Raw genomic sequence first — 14863 nt, forward strand, 5'->3', positions numbered from 1 at the left:
ACTGAAATCGTCAGGAAACTGAATTTGCTTTCTGTGGAAGACGATATTAACTCAATCACTGAAACCTTTGCTAAATTATTGTAAGCATGTTTTCTTTTAATGTTTTTTTTTGTTGTTGTGTTTTGGCTTTTTTTTTTCCCCTCAAACTGCCAAATCTGAAAATAAACTTGAGCCTGTTATTTTTGACACATGTGATGGGAAGGACCCCAGAAGGCTTGTGTGCAGATCCGCAGGAGGGAGAGCAGCTGAGGGTGCCGTACGATGTGCGGCGCAGCCTTCTCACCTGCTGAAAGAAGAAATACCAGCCTCAATGTTCAGTCGCTTTTCTGGGGACAATCTTCTTGCTATTTTTTTCAGTCTCTCTACAGAAAGCAAGGGGAGACAAAATATATGGAGGGAGGATAAGGCTGTGACTCGATCAGCTGCAGGAGGGGGTGCAGCAAGAATAGATCCAGCACTGCCTCTGTGTCATGATTTCATCCCTGGCCTCCTTATTTAGCCGGAGGCTGTGCCAGTTTAAAAAGCTCCCTCCAAAATTAATGTAGCTTCATTGACCTTAGCGAAGCTACGTGTCGATAGGCCGTGGTACACCACGAGCTGCTGCGTGCAGGCTTCGTGTCGGGCAGTTAATCACTTGATTAGAACAAGGAAAGTGGATTTCACAGAGCTGGAAGCAAGGATTCTTACTCCAGCACGCATGAAAAATGCTGTTGTGCAACGTAGTGTTGGCATGGCTAAAACGTATGGGAAAGCCGTTGAATTAGACCAGAGGGAAAAGGTAGAAGTGCAAGTGGGTGTCGAAACTCGAATTGAAAAATAGCTGATCAAAAAGAAATGCTCTTAAGTACTTTGGTTATCAAAATTGACTGTAAGAGCAGGCAGAGGAAATAGCCCGCAAAGATGGCTCAGGTTGTGCCCACAAGATTACAAGGGGGTTTCAGAGTTGGGCGCTTCTGCTGCTTTCGGCCCAGGGTAGTTTGAGGGCGTTCCCTTCATTTACGCTGGCTTCCCTCCGAAGGATCCTCCTCCCTTTTCCTCCTTCCTTTTCCCTAGTTTGTCTGGCTGGTGGATTTTACCTTGCCTATAACCTTTCAAATGTTACAGGCATGAAAATCAGTATCATTTGCACGGCATCATAATGACCGGAGTGGTTTGGGATTAGGAGGGAGGAGAACAAGGCATCGAAATAAAAACACGGCGCAGATTCTAAGTTCCAGTGTAGCACTTAAAATAATTAAAATGTTTATTTGAAAGTCAAAACAGCCTCAGTCATAAATAACTATCCATTCCTCGATTGATTGTGTTGAGTCCCAACCGAGAGCTCTGGGAATAAGGTTTATTTGCTCCCTGTTGGGATTAATCCATAAATGTAGTCTCCACATGGAACTCATCAGGTCTTTGCTTCCTCTTCATTAGTCTCCCTGGAACTGGAGGGTAGCTTGAATAAGATGAAAATTAGGATAATATATTTTCAGAGAGAAAAGGTCTGGCAGTCTCTAATTTGTGTTTCAGGACCATAATGCTGTGGAAAATTTCCCAAATGGTGTTGTCTGAGAAACCAATGCTTGTTATGCTTGCCGTATTTGAAGTTTGAATGCGGCAATTACATCTTCTTTTTCTTAAAGCCTCCAAAGCTAATTGCGGTCTTAAACTAGCTAGATTGACTCCCAGGCTTACTTCTATCCGCAGCAGAACTTAAAATTCCTTTCTCTTGACAGATCTTTTGGTCTTCTAGCCCAAGGGCTCTGAAATGTCACAGTATGGCCCATTTCTTGTTAAAGAGATCATTTCACTGTAGCCCACCCAATTCCTCCCTCCCTCCCTCTGTCTTGTTCTGAACCCCAGCTCTGATTAGAGGGCAATCACAGAAATATAGTTTCTCATCCCCTGAGACTTTTGTAAATTTGTTTTCATCATATTTGTTGTAAGAAGTTGTTTTAATCTAGGCTCCAACCAGAAATGGCACGGACTTTTTCTTTTTTTCATCACTTCTGTTTTAGCGTCTAACAATTGTATCGACTGTTTAAAAACACCCCGTATCCAAAGCTGGAGTAAAGGAGCAATCACCAAAAAATGCTTAGGTCCTCAATCTGAGGCAAAATGGTTTTTACTGTGTGTTTTGAAAGCGGTAACTACACTACTTGTTAGTGCGTCCTCAGAAAGCATTTTTGTCTGGACGGTTTTGTAGTATATCAAGCTGCAGTTTTTATCACTTCTTAAAGTACTCTCCGTTAGGATTTAACGGTACTTTAAGAAAGCTAATTAGTAAGCATCCAGAGGGTTCTAAAGGCCCCTAAAAGTTTTTGCTGGCTGTGCCGTTCGGCTTTAGTCTCTGGTCCTGTGTTTGCCCCAGGTCTGTAAGCTGCGTGCTTGGTTATTTTCACGTCCCAGCTGTCATTCAGTGCTACAGCTGTCACAAAACACAACTTACGGAGTGGCATCTGTGTAAAGGGTGCTGCTGCGGTTTAAAGCTCTTCGGTGCGTTTTAAGCTGATTTTATGATGTGAGTCATTACCCCTAGTGATGGGTCTCAAAAGGCTGTCTTCCTTCTGAGTACTAATGTACAGTTTATTGCACTGTTCTATATGGTTCCAGCACTTTGTTGTCCCTGCTGTTGTAAATCATTACTTATTACTCTTAAGTGTCCTTGCTGTTTATTCAGTTCTTTGGAAAAATGTACTTGAAGAAAAATTTCTCGCTTGCTGACATTCATGTATCACTCTCATAGATCTGGCAGTTTCCCGGTGAGTTAAATCTTTACAATCCTAGGAAGCCGAGTGCTGTACTTCTACACTAATTTAAGCTTCCCTGCTAAGCCCCGTCAGTTCTTTGTGAGACCGGCGGTCTGTGTGGCGCACAAAGCCACGGGGCCCTCCTGCTTACAGTAATGACCCGATGTGATCTTCCAGGCTGCGGCCCTCCAGCCTTTCCATGAGCTGGGTTTAAAAGACTGATTTTGGGCTCTGGACTGCAATATAGATGAGTTGGAGCACGTCTGCAAGCACCTTTGGATGCTCTTTGTGCTGCGTTATTTTTCGTAAAGGCAAGTATCCCTGAACTTGCTTGCTTTAGTGCACCTACGTAGAAAATTGTGTTTATGAGCACGTATTTACCAGGGCTGCGAGGTGGCAGGCCTTCTCCAGCACGCTTCCGCGCGCTTTTGAAGCAGTCTCCTCCGCTCGGTCGGACGCGTGTTCGCGGCGGATCTGAGATACGTGTGTGCATGCCCGGCGGTTACTAGAGAGCACTCCCTAGAAAACGAGGTTTTTTGAGAAATCAATTACACAAAGGAATGGAGTCAGGGCCAGATGGCAGGGATGCTTCATCCCAACCTGGGAGGTACTCGCGGGACGGCCGCACGCTCCTTCCCACAGGGCTGGGTAATCAGATAAATCAATTAGCAGATGTCAGTGCAGTTAGCAGAGCAAGCAACACCAGCATAGGTGCGTTACTGTGATTGTAGCAGAGGGGGCTGTTTTTCCTTTCCCCGACGGATAACCAGCGGCTGGACCAGCTTTTCTACACCTGGCAGAGTAAAGGGAGAGGACACTGTTTTTTCTCGAGAGTCTGCTTTCTGGGTGTTGTCACGAGCTTCAGATGTCTGTCCTTGCCGACCTGGAGGTGCTTAGGGAGAGGGGACCTTTTTGAACTAGGATGTGGACTAGGACCTTGTGCTGTGAGCGAGTCCCGTCGGTGTGAGGACTTTTTTTTTTTTTTTTGGAATGATTTTTGTCAAGTGACAGTTAGTTCAGTCCCGTCTCCCGGGTGGATTTCGGACCATGCTGTAGCCGTGGCTCCAGTCCTGTCTCTGTCTCCTTTTGCTCCTGGTGAGAGCCCCTAAATGGGATCTGTGCCTGGTCCATCCCTTTGCCCTGTGGGTGCAATCCCAGCACCCAGCTGTACTCACCTGGCTCAGACCCTGCAGGACGGTGCCCTGTGTGGAGTCGCCCTGCTCGCTCTTACTTGGAGCTTAAAAAGATGGAGAACTCCTGGGTTTTCCTTCTGCTTTGTTTCTTATGTCCTGTACCAGGACGGGGAGAGAAGAGGCCTTCCGCTATAAATTCTGCATTTGTGGCTTTCTTGTTTAATTTTGCCGTGCTTAGGAGCTGTATTGGATGGTGTTGATACCTGTATGTGCCCCTGTGTTCTGAAAACACCTCTAAATCCTCTCCCAGGATTTGCATTTATAATACAAACGCGATTGGAGAAAAGGAAGGTAGAAATATCAACTTGGGTAGAGCTCAGTCTGACTCTGTACTCTTTAAACTCTCTATATAGGGAGCTGGACTCGATGATCCTTAGGGGGTGCCTTCCAGCTTCAGATACTCTATGAGTCTATTCTGTGATTCTCATTCATACTAGAGGATGGTTTGTACCCTCCAGAACGTGGAGACTACAGTCTGCTTTTGCAGCTGGTTGAATACTGGTGCCGGGACCTTCTCGTGCCGTGCTCCGGAGTCGCAGGAAGCCCTGCCGAGGTGCTGCACGGTGTGGGTCGCGCAGAAAGAACTGACGCCAGCAAAACACCACTGCGATCACAAGGACAAGCCTCGGATGCTAGGAAACGTTGAGCGGTTAACAGCGTTAGCCTTGCCTGAGTTTTTATCCATGGTTCTGCATCTAGCTGATCTCTCGCTTGTCCACCCTGCTCTCCTGTTGCTCTTATGTGCCTGTGTCCTCAGTCACCCTTTTACGGCTTTTACGTTTTTAATTTCTTCTTTCTCTGATGATTGTCTGCAGAGTCAGTCACAGCCCCACTGACTAGCTCCTGCCTCCAGGCTCTTTTGCTGATGAATCCCATCTTTTGCCCTGCTCCACCTGCCTTTCCCCGACAGGCTCTCTGATCCTCTCTGCTTTCGCATGAGTGCATCTCTTTTGCCCTCTGCTTTTCAATCTGGCAGCGTGCTCGCTCTTGGTGCCGTTGAGAACACAAGCTATCTGCCACCAGCTCCGGGATCCAGCGATCCTAGAGCTGCAACAGAAAGGGGGTGGGGGGGGGACCTCTCTGGAAATGTAGCTGATAAAATGTAAATCATTTCTAGTCAGCAGAGCAAACTGCGCCTGTATGTGTGTTCCCTTGCGCTCCCCTTCCTCGTTCATAGCCTTACCGTTTCCCCAATTTTAGGAATGTTTTCACAGAGGCTGTTGCTGACTATGTTGTGTCGAACTGTAGGAGCAGTTTTCGAAGACCATCATGAAATTGATGGGGGGAAAAAAAAAAAACAACCCCGAAGTATTTCTTTCCCGCCTCATTTTTGGAAGGCTGCTCGGCTGTTTTGGCAGATGGCTGAGCCGGATACCTGGGATAGAAATTGTGGATTATTTTTTTTTCCACATCGCTATTGGCAGTGTCCTAAGTACCTGGTTTGACTGTGGGAGAGCCAGCTGTGATAAAAACAAGCCGTGTGTGTGTCTGATGAGATGGGTGAAAGCCCCAGTCCTTTCTGTCTGCCGCAGAGCTGGTGAAGCCGTGATCAGCTCCCGTGGCTTTGTGCTAGGTGAGCTCCTGCTGCATGCTACAGCATCAGCAGAAAGACTTTTCATTCCGGTGGGCTCCTTCAAAGACCATTTTTGCTTCATCACCTCAACCAAACCGTGGTAGGATGCCATGTTACGTGGCAGGAGAGAGGCTGGCATGAGAGGAGGTGAGAGCACAACATGCTCCTGTCTCCCCCAGGGTAAAAGAAACGGCCCCTGTGGTCTGGTAAATGCACGCAGCATCCTCTGCGAGTTCAGAGCGCGCACAGCGCTGCCATTCAATCCCGGCTAACAGCGTGCGACAGCCTGAGCCTCCCAGGTGCAAAGGGCTTCGGCGCAGCCTGGCTGGTCACTTCCCTGCTTGGGGTTTCACAGCTCCATTAAAGACCCCGTCCTTTCTCCCTGGCACCTCGGCGATGTTCGCCTCGCGCAGTTTGCCACCGAGACTCTGCAGTAATTTCACACACTCCTCTAATAAAGTCCTCCGAGGCTGTCATGTATTTTCATGTGTTTCCCCTATTATTTCTCCCTGCTTGAGCCTTTCAGATAATTGATGATACTTTAGTTAATCATTTTCCCCCTCCTTTGTTCGCCAGGTACCTCAGCCTTGAAGGGATCCTTTTCATTTAGAGTCCGTGTCTTCTCTTAAGTAATTGATCACCGTGCACCCGGGGACACCCAATTCACAGCCGAGTGGGATCAGCCTTCATGAATAATCAAAATGCTGTGGCCACGCTGCTGCAGGAGTGCAAGCAAGCTCTGGACGCGCTCCTGTCGGCAAAGGCTGACACGAGTGAGGAAGACGAGCAAGAATACCGGCGGTGCCAAGGTGAGGTCCCCAGGAGAGGCAGCGGGACCACGGCAGCAGCCGCCGGTCCTCAGCCCTGCCCTATTTTTGTTCTCGTGGCAGATGAGTGTCAAGAGATGCCTGGATTTCGAGGCCATGAATGGGATGCGGGCTACAGGCAGGCAGGGAAAGAAGTCCACTTTGTTGCAGTGAATTGCTGTCAGTTCTAATTTTAGGCTTCAGTAAACATGAGGCTGTAAGGAACAGTTTAGTTTGGGGAGAACAATGCCCAAAAGTTTGCTGATGCACATAAATTTCAGTTATTAAAAAAAAAAAAGGGGGGGGGGGAAAGGATGCAACTTCTGAATAAGGGCACATATTTCCTCTCCTTTCATAGGAACTGGGGGAGGGCTTTTTCTGTTTGTCAGCTTCTCCTAATATATTAAAGAGCTCATTGCCTCAATCTTTATCTTGTAAAATGTGTGTGACCTCTATAAGTGGTGTCCAAAGGAAAAAAACAACTTGCAATATCCCTCTTGAAAGGAAAATCCATGCCCAGCTAATGGCCGGAATAAATAACCGGGAAAGGAAGCAGTATTTAGCGAGAGCTGTAATAGAAGGGTTCTTCATTTGTTTTAATGCTGGCATTACCTGCTGGAAACCAGCGTTTATTTTGGTGTTGCTGTGGTGCTTTGAGATTGGTTTTTTTTAAAAAAAAAAAAAAAAAAAAAAAATTACTCTTTCTTAATTCTAGTGGAAATCTAGTTCATGTCGATCATGAAAGGCTGTAATGCCCTCGGTTCAGTTTTCTCTGGGCTCAGACTTTCCGAGAGCTACATAACTTCGTTGCCACAGGTTGTTTATTTGTGAATTAAAAGCCACGTTTGAATTGCTGAACTTGTTTGAATTATGCCTTTTTGGTACAGGGTAGGGAGGTTACGTACTCCTTTTCACCGCACAGGAAGATAACTTCAGCGAGTACAGAAGAATATAGTAAAGGGTGAAGGTGAAACTTCTGGGAGGAAAAACAAAGACATTAGCAAAAAAAAAAAAAAGACACAAAAAAAATCTATTTATGTGCAGGTTTTCCTTTGCATGACACGTCTGCAGTACTGTCCGTTTCCCCCTTTAGTGTTACTAATGTTCAGTTTTGCTTTGCATGAATGACTCGGCCATAATGTTAATTTGATCTTTAAAATCCTTTGTTTGTCTCGGAGCGCAGAGCCGTTGAGAATATGTTTTTCTGACCATCCTTGTTCTTGCTGGGAGGTCAGCTGCCTTTTTCTGAAGCACCTAAGTCCGTTTGCGGTGGAGGGTGGCGTATAGGTTTCTGTTATGGATACTGGAAGATTTTTCGCTTCTCTTTTTGTTTTCAACAAAGGGTACTTTGTTTGCTCATCACAAATTCTTTCAAGTTTTATTATGGCTCCTTAGAATAGGCTCTTGAACTCCTAATCAGGTAGCGCTTTTTTTCCCCCCCTCGTCCTCCTCCCTCCTTTTCTCCTATTAAATACCACAAAGTATAAGAAATAATCAGTTTAGTTCCAGATAAGGTAAATCAGTGCCCTTATAATCGCGCGATTAGACACGGTCCTTCAGGTAAACCGCTTCAGGAAATAGGCGATCAGAGCCTGAAGTGGTGCCGGGGCTTTTCCGAGGATACCGTGTTCCCATCAGCTGAAAGAAAAATACCCAGCAGCGGGGCAGTGACAGCGACATTAATAACTGCTGGGGAAGGCAGGGCCTCGCAGGTCTGTGTCTCTCGGCTTTGGGGGGACCCTCCTAGCGCAGAGGCAGAGGGGGTTTTCTTTGCCCCCCTCTCCTCCTTTGTTCCCCCCGGCTTTCCCAGACCAGGAGGAACTGGAAGCCAAATACATATAAATGGGGGGGGAGAGGAGGAGCACACCCTTATCTCACGTTAGTTAAGGGGGCAGCATCTGTGTTAGGTGGCTAGGATTGCTTTTTTTTTTTATTTCTTTTTAGGCTAGAAATCGTTCTGGTCAACTTCTGTGCCCATTCAGCCTTTGTTAATTAATGAATTTATATTGCCTTCAGGGAGAACAGCTATCTCTATACAAGAGAAGTCTTGTCCTGGGCGTTGGGTTTTAGCTGGAAGCTGCAGGACTGTTCACACCAGCTCCCCAACTGGTTGGTGTGGTTCTAGTGGACGTTGTTGCGATACAACGTCATTTTATTGTCAGTAACACGCTAATTGGGTTTATACCCATGTGGCGACAACTTGGCGTCACGGCAAGGCTTGAAGTGGTGTCCTGCTAGGCTTACACGAGTGTCCAAGCCCAAAGATGACTGAAGGCTCCGAGATTGCCAGATCCTTCTGAAAACGTTACCCTGGCGTCCTTTTCTAACCAGCTCCGCAGTAGTGACCGCTGAGGCTGCTTCTTTTAAAATCAAAGTTCAACATTAAAGAATTTGGCCATATTCTTTGTTCCTTAGTGCATCAAGTAGGAAAGGGATTAAGGTTTAAATAAGGATACCATGGGAAAGAGGAACGAGAGGGCAGCAGTAATACCTTTATGCTTTAGAGAGAATACCAGCGTCCACGTTATCCAGCTGATGATCTTCGTAGTTGCTGACATTATTATTTTTTTCCTGGTTTATTGTCATTTAAGTGAGTGTGAGTTCATGTGGGAAAGACAGAAGGAGGTGGTAGAGGAGGAGACAGAAAGGCTCTCTGTGTGAGCATCCTATTTCTCTTCCTCTAGATCCCTCCCCAAAATGTCCGTCCTGTGGGATCATATGGAGAAACATGTGCTTGCTGTGACTGCCTTCAGCCCCCGCCCCCCCATCTTCCTTTGGAAAAGATTTTTGGGAAGCTCAGTCTTCCGCCTTCTACGTGGCGGGGGTAAACCCGTGTAGATGAGACGGGTATCGCTGCTCCTGCAATGATCTTGCGGTGAGAGGTGTGAGGGCGGCAGCACGACCTCCTCTCCCCTCCAGCTCTCTGCCGCTTGGCCACCTTGCCGCGGCATGGCGGGGCTGAGCCCTTCCAGAGGCCACTTTAGAAGGGCAGGGAATCATGGCTGTGTGCGAAGCTGGGGCGTGTAGTAGGAATTGCATCCAGAGCTGCAGCAACAAGTGAGAAAACGGGGGCTGTGGAAAAAGTGATATCTTTTGAAAGGGGTCCTCTTTCCAAAACGTCATGAAATATCCAGCTTCCCATTTTTTCCTAGGAAAAACATAGTGGTGAATGCACTGTAATATGAGCGCGAAATAAGCTTTTTATGTAATGCATTTTCTACAGTAAAGGATCGATTAAAAAAAAAAAAAAAAACAAATGTAGTAATACATTTATCGCATTGCCTTGGTAAAACAATGATGGTCTCTGAGCAGGGTTTTTTCTGGGGATTAATGGCCAGAAGGGGCTAGATCTGCAGCTGATGATCACCATTAACCCCATCTGGTCAATAATCCTTGTTAATCCACTTTTATTGGCCAGAGAATCTGCACGGCACACTCAGGCTGCAGCTTCACCCCTGCTTTGAGGAAAATTAAAATGTGGGCTGCAGCTGAAATGAAGGGACAAATCCAAGCCTGGATTTCCGGTTATGTGCTCCTATAGCAGTTGCATCCTTGGTCGGCTCAGGTTGGAGATCCAGCTGAAGCCAATGGTTAGATGGGAGGTGAAGGACCAGCCCAGGGAGGGAGCAGGGCATGGACCAAACTCGGCTCTTGCCATGTGAGCTCTGGCACATTGCTGGAGCCAGGCGTGGGAGCTGGGAGTACTTTACCCTCATCCAAAACAAAAAATAAAAAAACCCTGTCTTTTGTCTCCTTTGCGTTTGGCCTTTCCAGCTGGGAGGGAAGCTGTGTTTTGGGTAGGGTTTGGAAACCCGCGGGTGGAAGGTGTGAGGACTGTGGCTTCCGTGCGGGCCGTGCCTGGGTAGGAGCATGCCTGGACCAAGGGCACTTTCTCCTCTTAACTTCTTTTTAACTTGAGTTGCAAACTGCGAGAGAAGTGCAGGATCTCGGGCCAGCTCCTCAGCTAGTGTGAATTACTTGGCTACGCTGGCCTCGGATAAGATGCATCGGCTTCAATCAGGGACTCTCGTAGCAAGGCTTCGGCTGTTATCTGCCACGCATCCGTGAGCACGGCCGTGTTCATAGCGGCTCTCGGGCACATGGCTTAAACCGTTTTGTCTTGATATAGCAGTGAGCTGAGGGGAAAAAGCGTATCCTGTAGCCCACGGCTACTGCTTTGAGAGCAGGTTGAGTAACTCAGGCCAACAACTTTACTGAGTTATCAGTCAAATATTCTCAAGAGCACACGCTTGTTATTCATTACATCCCTTTAGATCTTTGTCTAATTGCTTCATATGGGCTGGGTTTATCTCCCAGTCTGGATGGGGCTTTTCAAGCTGGCTCTGCCACTGTCACCGGCGAGCTCTGAGCAAGGGGGACAGGTCTTCTGTGCTGTTGGCCCCCTTTGCTCTGCCAGGAGCCCTCTCCTCACACAGGGAACAGGTTTCCTCCTGTCTCTCTCGGAGTAGCTCTTCACGCCCAGCCAGCCACCAGCCGGGGTGACTTCCTACTAAAAGCCTTTTTAATGGCTGATGGTTCCCATTTACCTGGAGGGCAGAGCAGCCAAGGGTGACAGATGACAGGCGAGCTCACCTTCATTCCCGATGAAGGCTGGTGGCAAGAGTTAAGAGCTGGTATCAACTTGGAGAAGGTCTGAGAGGGAGGGGAGGTATGCTTTTTGCAGGCTCCGTGCTCTGTCGTAAGTGTTGCGGTTGAAACCCACTGCGGTATCTTTACCTGCTCTTTGACCTTTTCAGCTTTGCTTCCTGAGGACTTGAGGACCCTTCTGGAGGAGGCAAAGGAAATGAAGTGGCCCTTTGTGCCGGAGAAGTGGCAATACAAACAAGACCTCGGCCCGGAAGACAAAACAAACCTGCAAGATATGATCAGCGTAAGGCTCCCTGATTTGCTGGTATGAAGTTCCACACACCTGTTGTGTAAAATGTCCCGCTGCGGTGCTTGAGGGTACATAGAGCCTTGGTCGGTGGTATCACATGTGGGTTCAGGGGCTTGTTTTTCTGCACGGTGGCAGCAGCGGGTGAGGAACCGCTTGGCAAGCAGAGGTGAGCAAGTCTGCGATGGGATGAGGCTGCTCACAAAGGCCAAAGGGCCAACGTAGAGACGTGATTTTTACCTTGTCCTCAGACAAGAGAGGGACCCAGAAACCATATATAGCTTCCATTTTTTGTTTTTTTTTTCATTAAAATTGCTGTGAAGCAGCATGTGGGAATCACGGTTTCCTCCTCCTTGTGAGACAGCTCATCTCCATGTCACCACTGCATCTCTCCAAGGGAAGGAAAGTCCTGCCCTCTGCTTGCCACTGCAGCCAGGCCACGGTTGTGGATCAGTGGGAGCTCTGCCTCGGCGTTAGCCTTCTGCTCTGCTGGCTGTTTCTGCTCACTTTCATACACAGCCCACGCTAATTTAGGCTTTTTTTTGGCTGTTCCTCTGGTTTCACAGGGCAGTTCTGGTTCTGCTTCCACTGAGGCAATGTTTATCTCCTCCCTGAAGAACTGGCACTGTAATAAAACTGAAATTCCAAATGTTAACGTAAAATTTTTTAAAAAAACATGAATTTGAAAACCATGCTGTGCCTTGTTTAATTCAGCGCAGCTAGGAGGCAATGATATTACTCACTTTAGTAGGGCTTGCACAATTCATCACCCGCTTTTCTCTTTCCGAGACAGTTACTTAATAAGATCCCTTTGAGGACCAAAACTGGACAAAACCTGGGCAGGAAAGGCAAGAATTTAATGTAACTTCTCCTGTGAGTAAAGGATACTTGGGTGTGTAAGGAGCTGCAGGATCCAAAGGGTGTTTGAAGATCCCATCCTATAAAGTGACGCGTTTGAGCTCAAAGATCAGAAAGCGGCAGGAAACGCGGACTGCTTCTTGCTTTTCCGATTTTCTCCGAGGTGTGCCAGACAGGACTTTAGAAAATAGGGGACTTACTTTTTAATGGCAAGTGTAACATCTAGGCTAGCAAGTCTGCTTTTGGCAGGACAGGCATGAAGTAAAATGAGGTTTGTGAGACTTGGGTTTGGTTTGGTTTTGTTTTTTTTGTTTTGTTTTTTTTTTTTGCTTACAGTCGTGCATGTCTGAAGCCAACACAGTCCCATTCCTCATGGCAAGGGACAGTCGGTCCTGAAAATCCGGGGTTCGGGGCAGGGAGGTCTAGCCCTGCTGAAATCCCGGCTGCAGAACTGCTGTTAACTCCAAGGTGGCCGGGAGATTTCACCTGCTTCCTGGAGAGCCCTACCCAAGTAAAGCCGGCGAGTTTTGTTTGGGAATAACGATTATTTTATATAGCACCAAGCAACGAGAAGCTCAGAAGAGCCAACTGCAGGGCCGGGAGGTGTCAGCCCCGGCATCCCACGTTGCGGGGATCCTGAATTTGCTTTGGGGCGGGGGAGAGGCGGGGAGCGGCTGCTTCTTGGGTATTTATTTTCTTTTTCTCTTTGGTGTGTGTGGCCTTAGACAGAAATTTATGGCGGAGGTTGACCTCCTTTACAATCCCCGTGCAGCGCTCTAACTTTGGAGCGTTTGTCCGCTCTCTCCCGGGATAAACACCTGCAGTAAACTCCCTGAGAGACCTGGCTAGATGGGAGATTAATGTGGCTGTAATAGTGGAGCAGTGTTTGCAGCATTATGCCCTCTCCCCAGGTAGATGGATCTTTTCTGAGATGATACCAATTATTTATTGCTGAAACATCTGTTGATAACTGCAGCTGCCCTTGTTAAACAAAGCATATCATGGGGTCATAGACTATAGGGACCTAAAATCCTACCGCATGCTAGTTTTAGACTATTCACCGACACCCCCTGAAGTCCCTTGGTTGCTGTTGTCTTCAGTGTTTCATCCTGCGGTTAAAAATACTTTGTAAACGTTGTGCTGCCTTTCCCCATGTGCTTTGAAGTATTATTTCATCTTCATCGGTAATTTATATTCCAGTGCCATTGTACCATGGGAAAAAGGGAAAACCTTTTTTGTTTTCCATTTAATTGTAGATAGACTGACATCTTGACCTGTATTATTAGTATTAGTCAGGAAAAGGGATTTTTTTTTTTCTCCTTCATCCATTCCTTCCCCCCCCCTTTTTTTTTTTAAACAAAATTTCAAGGCAGAGCAAAGGCTGCTTCAGTTCTTTGAATAAAAAGCTGGGGGGGGGAAATGAGGCTGAAGAGAAGTGATTACAGTGTGATGAGGAAAGATAAAAGTCTGAGCAACTTTTTTTTTTTTTTTTTTTGGCATGAGGGACAGAAGGATAATTTAATTCCCTGGAAGAAAAAAAAAAGTCTTTGTCGATTTATTGTTCAGAAAAACCTTTAAAATTTTTCATCTCTGTTTATTTTAATTTGCCATGCTTAGAATAAGCTCATAAACCGTAATTCATTACATTTAAAAAGTGCTTTGAGATCCGTGAATGAAAGGCACATCATTATCATAACACGCTGGTGGTGTTACGAGGAGGCAGAGCTGGCTACCGGGGCTCACCACGAGGATGTTTTACTCTGCGAGTAGGCTGAAAAGCTCCATGAGAGCAGCGCGGTGAGTAAGCGGATTAAGCTTTGGCTTCAAGGGTTTGCCTCAATGTTGCACTTTGAAAAGTGGGATACCCGTTGCTGGCGACTGCGTGCGAGTTTGACGCATCAAGAAGGCAAAGCCACCTGCACCTGCAGCTTTCTTAAGTGCTCTTCTTCGCCTTTGCTCCGGGATGCTCATTACTTCTGGCCGCTGGCTGAAGCAGTAGGAAGGCATGGCAAAACCAGCTTGGGGGAGCAGGGGGGAGCAGCAAGCCAGGCTTTCCTTGGCATTCTCTCGCCGCCGCCTCAGTTCAATGGGAGCCGTGCCACTGCGGAGCAGGGCTCAGGGCAGATTTTGGCAATGTGTGCAAACTTTTCTTTTTTTTTTTCCCCTCCCCTCTTTCCACAAGATCAACCTCCTTAGGGATTTTAAGGCAACAGATTTACTGCAATCCTTGAGCCAAACCAGCGCTTCTGGTTTTACAAAATCTTTGCATCTTACAGAAGGTGGGGTTTTTTTAGTTTGTTTTCATCATTATTATTATTTTTCCTTTTCCCTGCCGGGATTCACCAACCAATACAATACCCCAATTCAACAAGCTCTGTGTACTGTTTTCCATGTTCTTCTAGCAGGTTTTAAGAGAGCTTCTCCATCGGCTGGCAAACCGAGCCCATCCTGCAGCCCCCATCTCAACCGGAATGCCCCTTCGGTGGGAATCTGCACTAAGGCTTGAAGGGTGATAACCAACATCTGTATCTCGAGTGAAAACTGGGAAGCACTGGGATGTTTTGTTTTTAACAAATCAAAGCAAAATCAGAATCGTAACAGCATCCTTGCTGACAAGTATAAATCAGGAGGGATTACTTTTTCTCTCTACATACCACATGCGCTGTGGGGTTCAGACGGGGGCTGCAGATCCAAAAGGGAGGCTGCCAGGGGTTACCCTTCCTGCACATCTTGGCTTTCCCAAGGGATGGAAATCGCCTTACGCTCCGGTGACCAGCCGTTAGAGGGCAACATGCCCATGTACAGTA

General features: G+C 47.1%; 2 protein-coding genes across 3 annotated transcripts in view; both read left to right on the forward strand.

Moving 5' to 3' along the window:
* Positions 1-6095, forward strand: part of AP1AR (adaptor related protein complex 1 associated regulatory protein) — a 41888-nt gene extending 35793 nt beyond the window's left edge. For both annotated transcript variants that reach the window (XM_074588616.1, XM_074588618.1), the window contains one exon: positions 6075-6095. The gene's annotated coding sequence lies outside the window, so the exon portion shown is untranslated. The remainder of the gene's footprint in view (positions 1-6074) is intronic.
* Positions 5979-14863, forward strand: part of ALPK1 (alpha kinase 1) — a 29270-nt gene continuing 20385 nt past the window's right edge. Inside the window, exons 1-2 of the mRNA XM_074588615.1 lie at positions 5979-6307; positions 11062-11216. Coding sequence (XP_074444716.1) covers positions 6187-6307; positions 11062-11216 — 276 coding nt within the window. The 5' untranslated portion in view covers positions 5979-6186. The remainder of the gene's footprint in view (positions 6308-11061; positions 11217-14863) is intronic.

Source organism: Larus michahellis, chromosome 5, assembly GCF_964199755.1.
Source record: "Larus michahellis chromosome 5, bLarMic1.1, whole genome shotgun sequence".
NCBI lineage: Eukaryota > Metazoa > Chordata > Aves > Charadriiformes > Laridae > Larus > Larus michahellis.